This window comes from Mandrillus leucophaeus, unplaced genomic scaffold, assembly GCF_000951045.1.
Source record: "Mandrillus leucophaeus isolate KB7577 unplaced genomic scaffold, Mleu.le_1.0 Scaffold88, whole genome shotgun sequence".
Taxonomy (NCBI): Eukaryota; Metazoa; Chordata; class Mammalia; order Primates; family Cercopithecidae; genus Mandrillus; species Mandrillus leucophaeus.
The window spans coordinates 3,480,132-3,492,998 of record NW_012109585.1 but is presented as its reverse complement, the minus strand read 5'-3'; the positions used below and the strand labels follow the sequence as shown (position 1 = coordinate 3,492,998).

At 42.4% G+C, this 12,867-nt stretch overlaps 1 protein-coding gene across 2 annotated transcripts in view; it reads left to right on the top strand.

Moving 5' to 3' along the window:
- The window catches only part of DDX46 (DEAD (Asp-Glu-Ala-Asp) box polypeptide 46), a 74,795-nt gene that overhangs the window by 17,056 nt on the left and 44,872 nt on the right, over nt 1–12,867 (top strand). For both annotated transcript variants that reach the window (XM_011969206.1, XM_011969205.1), the window contains exons 5-9: nt 815–980; nt 5,055–5,206; nt 8,832–8,945; nt 9,631–9,796; nt 10,631–10,751. In XM_011969206.1, the coding sequence (XP_011824596.1) occupies nt 815–980; nt 5,055–5,206; nt 8,832–8,945; nt 9,631–9,796; nt 10,631–10,751 (719 nt within the window). The remainder of the gene's footprint in view (nt 1–814; nt 981–5,054; nt 5,207–8,831; nt 8,946–9,630; nt 9,797–10,630; nt 10,752–12,867) is intronic.

Sequence of the window (12,867 nt, the reverse complement as noted above, 5' to 3'; positions counted from 1 at the left end):
TGCAAGCTCCGCCTCCTGGGTTTACGCCATTCTCCTGCCTCAGCCTCCCGAGTAGCTGGGACTACAGGTGCCCGCCACCTCGCCCTGCTAGTTTTTTGTATTTTTTTAAGTAGAGACAGGGTTTTACTGTGTTAGCCAGGATGGTCTCGATCTCCTGACTTCGTGATCCTCCCGTCTTGGCCTCCGAAAGTGCTAGGATTACAGGCTTGAGCCACCACGCTCGGCCTAAACTTTTATTTTCTTAATAACACAGTCTCCCTTTGTTGCCGAGGCTGATCTCAACCTCCTGTGCTCAAGGGATCCTCTAGCCTCAGCTTCCCAAGTAGCTGGGACCACAGACATGTACCACGTGCCTGGTCACAAAATTTCTTTATCATGTTGATGTCATTTACTTTCTAGCTTGTAATAGAAAATTGCTTTTCATAGAGGCAGTTTTGGAGGAGTTTGGGGGACTAAAATTGACAATAGCTGGGAAACTTTTCTTGCTAATTGCTTTAGTTTCTATTGTTAGGAAGAAATAAAATTTATGTGTGCATAATGCAAGTAAAATTAGATTAATTTATGGTGTTTGAAATATATCTTTTGGCTTTCTTATTTGAAGATGCTTTTTTTGTGATTTCATTTTGGTAATATATTTGTGCGTATATTTATAAAGGTGTGTGATTTAAGTCTACCCTGAGGAGTTTGTATATATGCCTTTTTACCCCTTCTTTATACTTTGAAGAACTTACTGGAATGTCACTTGGAGCAAAGTTATTAAATTTGACTTTTCTTTTTATTTTCCTCCATCTCTTTCTTTATTTTATTCCCCAAGAACTTTGACCAGAATAAGCTGGAAGAAGAAATGAGAAAGCGAAAAGAAAGAGTAGAAAAATGGCGAGAAGAGCAACGTAAAAAGGCTATGGAAAACATAGGAGAACTGAAAAAGGAAATCGAAGAGATGAAACAAGGGAAAAAATGGAGTTTAGAGGACGATGATGGTATATTTTTTTAGCCTGATAGCCTGTATAAAAACTCATGTAGAATATTATATGAATAATATTTTGTAAGGGATTTTTAATCTTTTTTATTGTTGAAAACTATGCATAATACACTTTTTACCATTTGCTTCTTTTTTTTTGAGACCAAGTCTTGCTCTATTGCCCAGGCTGGAGTGCAGTGGCGCAATCTTGGCTCACTGCAAGCTCTGCCTCCCAGGTTCACACCATTCTCCTGCCTCAGCCTCCCAAGTAGCTGGGACTACAGGTGCCCGCCACCACGCCCAGCTAATTTTTTGTATTTTTAGTAGAGATGGGGTTTCACCGTGTTAGCCAGGATGGTCTCAGTCTCCTGACCTCGTGATCCGCCTGCCTTGGCCTCCCAAAGTGCTGGGATTACAGGTGTGAGCCAGCGCGCCTGGCCCTGTTTACCATTTTCATCATTTTCAAGTTTCAATTTGGTGATAAATACATTTGTAGTGTTGTGCAGTCATTACCACTGTCTGTTTTCATGACTTTTTGGTCATTCCATGCAGAAACTCTGCACCTTTTAAATAACTCTATGGCGCCTTTTCGCGCTACTTCTTATAACCTTTGCTCTGTTTTCTGTCTCTGAATTTGTTTGGTCTAGCTACCTCACATAAGTGGAATCATGATAAATACTTATCTTTTTGTGTCTGGCTTATTTCACTTAGCATAATGTTTTCAAGGTGCATGTATGTTGTAGCATCTCGGAATTTCCTTTCGTTATATGGCTGAATAATAGTTCACTGTATATATGTATGCCAAGTTTTGTTTGTTCATTCACCTGCTGTTGGATAATTTGGTTGTTTCCACCTTTTTGTTATTGTGAGTAATGCTCCTGTGGCCATTTATGTATAAATATCTGTTTGAGTCTCTGTATTGAGTTCTGTGAAGTATATACCCAGAATTGGAATTGAGATTGTAAAAGCCCCTTTTAATATTTATGTTGTAATTTGAAACATAAAATTGTGTTCAGTAAGCATCACTGATTTTACTTGAGAGTGAAGCATTGAGTGCTTATGAGCATAGCCAGTAAATAGCTCTTTAATACATTACTAGCAATGTGAATGTTAATAAGGAGAGTAAATTAAGGGCATGCTCTCAAGTCCCTCCTCTGATTTTTCTATTTTTTTGGAGGTAGAGTTTCACTCTGTTGCCTAGGCTGAAGTGCAGTGGCACAGTCATGGTTCACTGCAGCCTCGACCTCCTGGGCTCAAGTGATTTTTTTGCCTCAGCCTCCAGAGTAGCCACCATGCCTGGCTGATTTTGTCTTTTTCTTCTTTCTTTTTTGACTGAGTCTCGCTCTGTCACCCAGGTGGCACTGTAGTCTGTGCCTCCCAGGTTCAAGCTATTCTCTTGAGCCTCAGCTTTTCAAGTAGCCGGGATTACAGGCAACTGCCACCATGCCTGGATAATTTTTGAATTTTTGTATTTTTAGTACAGCTGGGGTTTTGCTATGTTGGCCAGGCTGGTTTTAAACTGCTGACCTCAGGTGATCCTCCCACTTTGGCCTCCCAAAGTGCTGGAACTACAGGTGTGAGCCACCATGCCCAGTTAAATTTGTCATTTTTTGAAGAACCAGGGTCTCGATATGTTGCCCAGCTAGTCTCGAACTCCTGGGGTCAAGGGAGCCTGCTGCTTTGACCTTTCTCACTGCTGGGATTACAGGTGGGAGCCACTGTGCCTGGCTGCTGATGCTTCATAATTTAGGATGGAAACATTTCCCTTCATATCTGATTTTGACTTTTAAGATTTTAGTAAAGTGGAAGATTGTATAATTTTATAGGAAAACGGGATTTTGGTTCATTTTCTGTGAAAGTTCCAAATAATGGTTTAAATAGATTCTGTCTATAAGTAGTTATGATGTCGTTTTTTTTTTTTTTTTTGAGACGGAGTCTCGCTTTGTTGCCCACGCTTGAGTGCAGTGGCGCATCTGGCTCACTGCAGCCTCCACCTCCTGGGTTCAAGAACTTCTTTGCCTCAGCCTGCACAGTAGCTGGGATTACAGGTATACACCGCCACGCCCAACTAATTTTTTTGTATTTTTAGTAGAGATGAGGTTTCACCACATTGGCCAGGCTGGTGTCAAACTCCCAACCTTGTGATCTGCCCACCTTGGCCTATTTTTAATAGAGATAGGGTTTCACTGTGGTGGCCAGGCTGGTTTCGAACTCCTGGCCTTGTGATCTGCCTCCCAAAGCACTGGGATTACAAGTGTGAGCCATCACGCCCCGCCAAGTAGTCATGATATCTTAATTCAAGACAATCTAATCTTTTCTACATAAAGATACGCCATCTTCTGTGATTGAAAGGTATTGAAAGAGAAGAAATACAGTTGACCCTTGAACAACTTGGTAGCTCAGCTCTCCAACCTCCCTACGCAGTGAAATATCCATATATAACTTTTTACTCCCCAGAAACTAAGCATTACCTGCTTACTGTTCACCAGTAACATGAACAGTTGAATAACACATACTTTGTATGCTTTATGTATTAAATACTATATTCTTTTAATATGGTAAGCTGGAGAAAAGAATGTTATTAAGAGAATTAATAGACCGGGCACGCTGATGCACGCCTGTAATCCCAGCGCTTTGGGAGGCCAAGGCGGGCAGTTCACAAGGTCAAGAGATCAAGATCATCCTGGCCAACGTGGTGAAACTCCATCTCTACTAAAAATACAAAAATTAGCTGGACCTGGTGGCACACATCTGTAGTCCCAGCTACTTGGGAGACTGAGGCAGGAGAATCACTTGAACCTGAGAGATGGAGGTTGTAGTCAGTGAGCCGAGATCACGCCACTGCACTCCAGACTGGCGACAGAGCGAAACTCTGTCTCGGAAAAAAAAAAGAATTACAAGAAAGAGAAAATATATTTACTGTCCATTAAGTTGAAGTGGGTCATCTTAAAAGTCTTCATTCTTGTCGTCTCCACATTTGAGTAGGCTGAGAAGGAAGAAGAGGAGGAGGAGTTGATCTTCTCTCTGGGGTGGCAAAGGCAGAAGAAAATTTACTTCCATGTGGACCCATGCAGTTCAAACCTATGTTGTTCAGGGATCAACTGTAATTGAAAATGTCATTTAGCAGACGTGATGGCTCATGCCTGTACTCCTAGCACTTTGGGAGGCTGAGGTGGGTGGATCACGAGGTCAGGAGTTCGAGACCAGCCTGACAAACATGGTGAGACCTCGTCTCTATTAACTACAAAAATTAGCCAGGTGTGGTGGCGTGTGCCTGTAATCCTAGCTACTCAGGAGGCTGAGGCAGGAGAATTGCTTGAACCCAGGATGCAGGGGTTGCAGTAAGCTGAGACCGCGACTGCACTCCAGCCTGGGCCACAGAGCGAGACTCTGTCTCAAAAAAAAAAACAAAAACAAAAACAAAAACAAAACAAAAGAAAGCTCATGCCTGTAATCCCAGCACTTAGGGAGGCTGAGGTGGGCGGATAACGAGGTCAGGAGTTTGAGACCATCCTCGCTAACATGGTGAAACCCTGTCTCTACTAAAAATACAAAAGATTAGCCAGGCGTGGTGGGCGCCTGTAGTGGCAGGTACTTGTGAGGCTGAGGCAAGAGAATGGTGTGAACCTGGGAGGCGAAGCTTGCAGGGAGCAGAGATCGTGCCACTGCACTCCAGCCTGGGCGACAGAGCGAGACTCCATCTCAAAAAAAAAAAAAAAGAGGAAACAAAGAAACAAAAAAAGTCATTTAGCAGAGAAAGTTTGTAGTTCTGCATCCAGCTGTGTAGCTGTAAAATCTATTATTGGAGGTCATCTTTTTTGGCATAATTAATCTTTTGACCCTTTTACAACCAAACAATTTATATTTTATTCATATTTATTTTGTCATTGTTAATATTCAAAAGTAATACATGCTTCATGTAAAAATGGAAAAACCTCCGAAAGTGAGCATTTGAACTGCTGGATTGCTGGAGTAATTGGAAAAGGGGTGTTTGGGCTGTTGGAGAAAAGGTTAGAGAGGTGGGGTGTGGTCTGATTGTGAAATATTGCATATTGAAACAGATGTTTAAAGAAAGTGTATTCTGGTATTTTAGATGATGAAGATGATCCTGCAGAAGCTGAAAAGGAAGGAAATGAAATGGAGGGTGAGGAGTTAGATCCATTAGATGCTTACATGGAAGAAGTGAAAGAGGAAGTAAAAAAATTTAACATGAGAAGTGTAAAAGGTGGTGGGGGAAATGAAAAGGTATGGAATTTCTTATTTTTAAAGATTTCTATTTCCTTTTGGGTAACTTGAATTCTCCATTGCATTGTCCTACTGATTTGCATGATTTTATAAAGCTAACAGTTTTCTTTCTCCTCATCTGAGAGATGGCAGTACTTTTTCTAAGTACCAGAGATACTGGCAAATTTTAGCTCTAAGTGTTCTTTCAAAAGTCACTCTTTTAACACCATCACCTTTGTTTAATATCTTTGCTAACATATTAACCTTTTTAATAAGTTCTCTGGAGACTTCTCTAGCACTCCTGTCTTTGATACTCTTTTTTTTTTTGAAACAGTCTCTCTCTGTTGCCCAGGCTGGAGTGCAGTGGTGTTATCTTGGCTCACTGCAACCTCCACCTCCCAGGCCTGTGCAGTCTGCCTACCTCAGCCTCCCAAGTAGCTGCAACTACATGTGTGAACCACCACTCCTGGCTAATTTTTGTATTTTGGTAGAGATGAGGTTTTACCATGTTGCTTAGGCTGGTCTCGAATTCCTGGCCTCAAGTGATCCACCTGCCTTGGCCTCCCAATATCCTGGGATTACAGGCATGAGCCACCATGCCCAGCTGCATCTTTGATACCCCTTGACGACCTTCACTTTATTCTTTTTTTCCTCTTTTTCATAGCATTTATTACATTTTGACAAATTATATGATTTTTTTGTGTTTACAGTGTGTCCCTTCTCCCTTCTAAAATGTAAGCACTCTAAGGGCAGTGACTTTTGCCTGTTTTATTTATTGGTTTATTCAGGCTCCCAGTACAAGCCCCTGGCTTGCCTAGTGATCGGAAAATACCATTTAGTAGTATTTTGTTTCATTTTTAAAATTTATTTATTTATTTATTTATTTATTTATTTATTTATTTTTTCTGAGACAGAGTCTCGCTCTATTGCCCAAGCTGGAGTGCAGTGGTGTAATCTTGGCTTACTGCAACCTCCGCCTCCCGAGTTCAAGTGATTCTCCTGCCTCAACCTCCCAAGTAGCTGGGATTATAGATGCCTGCCACTATGCCTGGCTAATTTTAGTATTTTTAGTGGAGACCGGGTTTCACCATGTTGGTCAGGCTGGTCACGAACTCTTGACCTCAGGTGATCCTCCCACCTTGGCCTCCCAAAGTGCTGGGATTACAGGTGTGAACCACCATGCCCAGCCTCATTTTATTTTTTTATATTAATTTAATTTATTTTTTTGAGATGGAGTATCGCTTTTGTTGCCTAGGCTGGAGTGCAGTGGCATAGTCTTAGCTCACTGCAACCTCCACCTCGTGGGTTCAAGTGATTCTTCTGCCTCAGCTTCCTGAGTAGCTGGGATTACAGGCGCTTGCCACCACGCCCAGCTAATTTTTTTATTTTTAGTGGAGATGAGGTTTCACCATGTTGGCCAGGCTGGTCTTGAACTCCTGACCTCAGGTGAGCTACCTCCCTTGGCCTCCCAGTGTGCTGGGATTGCAGGCATTAGCTACTGCACCCACCCTATTTTATTTTATTTTATTTTATTTTATTTTATTTTATTTTATTTTTTATTTTCTTTATTTATGTTTTGTTTTGTTTTGTTTTGTTTTTCGAGATGGAGTCTTGCTCTGTTGCCTAGGCTGGAGTGCAGTGATAGGTACTATCTCTGCTCACTGCACCCTGTGCCTCCCAGGTTCAAGTGATTCTCCTACCTGAGCCTTCCGATTAGCTGGAATTACAAGTGCCCACCACCATACCTGGCTAATTTTTGTATTTTTAGTAGAGACGGTTTCACCATGTTGGCCATTCTGGTCTTGAATTCCTGACCTCAAGTGATCTGTCCGCCTTGGCCTCCCAAAATGCTGAGATTACAAGTGTGAGCCTCCGCACCTGGCCTTATTTTATTTTATTTTATTATTATTATTTTTTGAGATGGGGTCTCGCTCTGTCGCCCAGGCTGGAGTGCAGTGGCCGGATCTCAGCTCACTGCAAGCTCCGCCTCCCAGGTTTACACCATTCTCCTGCCTCAGCCTCCCGAGTAGCTGGGACTACATTAGCTGGGACTACAGGCGCCCGCCACCTCGCCCCGCTAGTTTTTTGTATTTTTTAGTAGTGACGGGGTTTCAGCGTGTTAGCCAGGATGGTCTTGATCTCCTGACCTCGTGATCCGCCCGTCTCGGCCTCCCAAAGCTTATTTTATTTTTTAATTAAAAAAATGTTTTTTAGCAACAGGGTCTCGCTGTGTTACCCAGGCTGGAGTGCTGCGGTGGCATGATCATACCTCATACCCCTGGGCTGAAGCGATTATTCTGCTTCAACCCTCTTAGTAGTTAGGACTACAGGCATGTACCACTACACCTGGCTAATTGTTTATAGAGGTGGAATCTCGCTGTGTTACCCAGGTTGGTCTCGAACTCCTGGACTCAAGTGATCCTCCTGTCTTGGCCTCCCAAAGTGCTGGAATTTCAGACATGAGCCTCTGTGCCCAGCCTAGTAGTAGTTTGAAAATATATAATCATGCCGGATGTGGTGGCTCATGCCTGTAATCCCAACATTTTGGGAGGCCAAGGTGGACGATCACCTGAGGTCAGGAGTTAGAGATCAACCTGGCCAACATGGCAAAACACCATCTCTGCTAAAAATACAAGAATTAGCTGGGTGTGATGGCGGATGCCTCTAATCCCAGCTACTTGGGAGGCTGAGGAAGGGGAATAGGTTGAACTGGGAGCAATTAGCCTAGATCACACCACTGTACTCTAACCTGGGAAACAGAATGAGACTCAGTCTGAAAAAAAATATATATTTATATATATATTTATATATATATATATTTTGTGTATATATATATAAAATTGGGCAAGCTGGCTCATGCCTGTAATCCCAGCACTTTTGCAGGGACTTAGGTGGGTGGATTACCTGAGATAAGGAGTTCGAGACCAGCCTGCCAACATGGTGAAACCCTGTTTCTACTAAAAATACAAAACTTAGCTGAGTATAGTGGCGGGCGCCTGTAATCCCAGCTACTGGGGAGGCTGAGGCAGGAGAATTGCCTGAATCTGGGAGGCAGAGGTTACAGTGAGCTGAAATCATGCCATTGCACTTCAGCCTGGGTGACAAGAGGAAAACTTTATCTCAATAAATAAAGTATATATAATGATATTATATGGAATTATCTCTAATACAGTAAATGATAAGTGGATGTATTATAAAATATAATTATATTATGCTTAAAAATTTACACAAATTAATGAGAAAAACAGTCTGTTGTTTCTATTTTCATTTAATAACTCAGTTGGCTCAATGCCCTGGCTCACAACTGCAATCCCAGAACATTTGGTAGGCTGAGGCTGGTAGATCAAGACCAGCCTGGGCAACATAGCATGACTCTTTCTACCAAAAAGCAAAAAAAAATTAACTGGGTTTGGTGATATGTACTTATAGTCCTAGCAACTCAGGAGGACAGATGGGATGACTCCTTGAGCCCAGAAATTTGAGGTTACAGTGAGCTACGATCACACCACTCAAGCCTGGGTGATGGAGACCATGTCACTAAAAAAAGAAACTAAAGATGAAATTTTGTCAGTTATTGTGGGCTTCGGCTGTCATATAACTTGTGTTTCAGCTTTGCAAAATATTCTATATTTTTTCCTTATTTTAGAAGTCTGGGCCAACGGTCACAAAAGTTGTCACTGTTGTGACAACCAAAAAAGCAGTTGTGGATTCTGATAAGAAGAAAGGTGAGCTGATGGAGAATGACCAGGATGCCATGGAGGTGATTTTTCATTAATTTTGACTTTGTTTATGATACTATCCTGGAAGCATTTATTAGAAAGCATTCATGGAGATGTGCTTTTCATTTATGTGAACTGGGAGAAATTCCCAGAGTTGGGAGACATTCTTGCTATTCTTAGTAGTAGTATAGTATCTAGTTAAATATCTATTTAGTGGAACATTCTGATGTCTTTCATTCGTAACTGTATGATCTTTCTGCCCCTCATCAGCTCACTTCAGGCATACAATATGGAGAGAAAAAAATGAAGTAACAGAATGAATTAACTTTCTTTCCATTAACACGTATTGTAAAGATTTATATAGTAAAAACAATAGCAAAACCTTATTAGAGCCATCTCTGATCATTACTGTTTTAGCTTTATATTGGCATTTTAACTTTCTAAAGGGCAAAGAAAAAGAAAAGTAAGTTGAAAAATTCTTCAGGAGCTTCTTGATGTATTTCTAATTCAAGATGACATACATCATTTGAGGTGATTTTAAAATTAAGAGGTTTAAGTGTGCTGGAGCACTATAAAAATCTTGTGGGTCAAACAGTGTATTGCAGAAAGTAAAAAAATTAGAGTAGTTTCTAGGAGAGGAAGATTTGAAAAGCTAGGAGTATTGCTTCCCACAAGAGGAAAATAGTAATGAGCTTACCTCTTTAATTTTTTTCTTTTAAACTACAGTATTCTTCAGAGGAGGAAGAAGTTGATCTTCAGACAGCCCTTACAGGGTATCAAACAAAACAGCGAAAGCTTCTAGAACCAGTTGATCATGGAAAAATTGAATATGAGCCATTTAGGAAAAACTTCTATGTTGAAGTTCCAGAACTAGCAAAAATGTCTCAAGAAGGTAAAATTCCATTTTTTCATTTACTAACAGAAGAGGATACATTTCACATTACTCAAGAGAAATGTGGATAGTGTCTGATGAAGGAGGGTGTTTTGGAAATATTTTTAAAATGATCAAAAATTAATTGACCAGGTACGTTGGCTCACACCTGTAATCCCAGCACTTTGGGAGGCTGAGATGGGCGCATTGTTTGAGCTCAGAAGTTCGAGACCAGCCTGGGCAATAGAGTGAAACCCCGTCTACTAAAATACGGAAAAGTAGGCCGGACGCAGTGGCTCACGCCTGTAATCCCAGCACTTTGTGAGGCCTAGGCGGGCAGATCATGAGGTCAGTAGTTCGAGACCATCCTGGCCAATATGGTGAAACCCTGTCTACCAAAAAAAATACAAAAATTTAAAAAATTGTTTGTTTTGTTTTGAGACAGGGTCTCCCTCCATTGCCCAGGCTGGAGGCTGGAGTGCAGAGGTGCAGTCATGGCTCACTGCAGCCTTGATTTCCTACCACACCCCACATCCCCCTGACAGGCTCAGGTGATCTTCCTATGTCAGCCTCCCGAGTAACTGGAACTACAGGCATGTGCCACCACACCCAGCTAATTTTTGTACTTTTTGTCGAGGCAGGGTTTCACCATGTTGCCCAGGTTGGTCTTACAACTCCTGGGTTCAAGGGATCTGCCTGCGTCTGCCTCCCAAAGTGCTAGTTGCTAGGATTACAGGTGTGAGCCACTGGGCCTGGCATAAGAGTTAAAGATTCTTCATCTTATGCCTAATTGAAAAGTAGAAGACACCAATAGAACAATATTTAAGAACTTTTAATCTGGGTTTTGTTTTGTAGAGGTAAATGTGTTTCGATTGGAAATGGAGGGCATTACTGTTAAAGGAAAAGGTTGTCCCAAACCAATTAAATCCTGGGTCCAGTGTGGAATTTCCATGAAGATCTTAAATTCCCTCAAAAAGTAAGTGGTTGGTGGTTGTTGATGTTTTCTGTGTCTTGCTGCTCGAAATAGTCCTTTCACACCAATGTCTCCCTGAGTTACATTTTTACTCTAAAAAAAACTTAGTTTAAAAAAATTGTTTTATTGAGATAATTTACATATCAAAATTTACCCTTTAAATTATACAACTGCTTTTTTTTTTTGTTTGAGACAGAATCTTGCTCTGTTGCCCAGGGTAGAGTACAGTGGTGCGATCTCACTGTACTCACTGTGACCTCAGCCACCCGGGCTCAAGCAATTATCCTGCCTCAGCCTCCTGAGTAGCTGAACTATAGGTGTGCGCCACTACGGCTGGTTAATTTTTAAAATATTTTTAGTAGAGACCAGGTTTCCCCATGTTGGCCAGGCTGGCCTTGAAATCCTGACCTCAGGTGATCTGCCCGCCTCAGCCTCCCAAAGTGCTGGGATTACAGGCGTGAGCCACCATGCCTGGCTTTTTAAATATTTTATTTATTTTTTTCTTTTTTGAGACAGAGCCTCCCGCCTCTTCCCTCAGGCATGCATTGGCATGATCTCGGCTCACTGCAACCTCTGCATCCCGGGTTCAAGCGATTCTTGTGCCGTAGCCTCTTAAGTAGCTGGGATTACAGGTACCCGCCACCACACCCAGCCAATTTTTGTATTTTTGTATTTTTTAATAGAGACAGGGTTTCGCCGTGTTGGTGAAGTTGGTCTCAAACTCCTGACTTCAAGTGATTCCCCCCACCTTGGCCTCCCAAAGTGCTGGTTAAATTATGCAACTTGGCTGGGACAGGGTCTCACACCTGTAATCCCAACACTTTGGGAGGCCAAGACAGGCAGATCACGAGGTTAAGAGATCGAGACCATCCTGGCCGACATGGTGAAACTCCGTCTCTACTAAAAATACAAAAATTAGCTGGGTGTGGTGGCGCATGCCTATAGTCCCAGCTAACCTGTAGTCCTAGCTACTTTGGAGGCTCAGGCAGGAGAATCGCTTGAACCTGGGAGTCAGAGGTTGCAGTGAGCTGGGATTGTGGCACTGCACTCCAGCGTGGTGACAGAGAGAGACTCTGTCTTAAAAAAAAAAAAAAAAAGTTATGCAACTTATATATATATATATATACACACACACACATATATATATATTTTTTTTAGACAAGTCTCGCTTTGTCACCAGGCTGGAGTGCAGTGGCGCAATCCCGGCTCACTGCAACCTCCGCCTCCTGGGTTCAGGCTTCAAGCGATTCTCCTGCCTCAGTCTCCCAAGTAGCTGAGATTACAGGAATGCACCACTGCGCCCGGCTAATTTTTGTATTTTTTATAGAGACGGGGTTTCACCGTGTTGGCTAGGATGGTCTTGATGTCTTGACCTCATGATCCACCCGCCTCAGCCTCCCAGAGTGCTAGGATTACAGGCATGAGCCACCGCGCCCAGCCAACTTAATGTTTTTTAGTGTATTTTTATAGTTTTGCAACCATTACAATAGTCTTAATTTTTGGAAATTTTTTTTGAATTTTTTGTTTGTTTGTTTTTTGATTTTATTTATTTATTTTTTTGAGACAGAGTCTCACTCTGTTGCCCAGGCTGGAGTGCAGTGGCGTGATCTCGGGTCACCGCAGCCTCTGCCTCCCGGGTTCGAATGATTCTCCTGCCTCAGCCTCCCAGGTAGCTGGGACTACAGGTGTTTGCCACACCACGCCTGGCTAATTTTTGTATTTTTAGTAGAGACAGAGTTTCACCATGTGAGGCTGGTCTCAAACTCCTGACCTGGTGATCTGCCTGCCTCGGCCTCCCAAAGTGCTAGGATTACAGGTATGAGCCACCGTGCCCAGCCTTTTTTTTTTTTTGAAACAGAATTTTACTCTTGTTGCCCGGGCTGGAGTGCATTGGCTCTATCTCACTCACCGCAACCTCCACCTCTCGGGTTCAAGCGATTCTTTTGCCTCAGCCTCCCAAGTAGGTGGGATTACAGGCATGCGCCACCACGCCTGGCTCATTTTGTGTTTTTAGTAGATACGGGGTTTCTCCATTTTGGTGAGGGTGGTCTCAAACTCTGTACCTCAGATGATCCACCCGCCGCGGCCTCTGAAAGTGCTGGGATTACAGCATGAACCA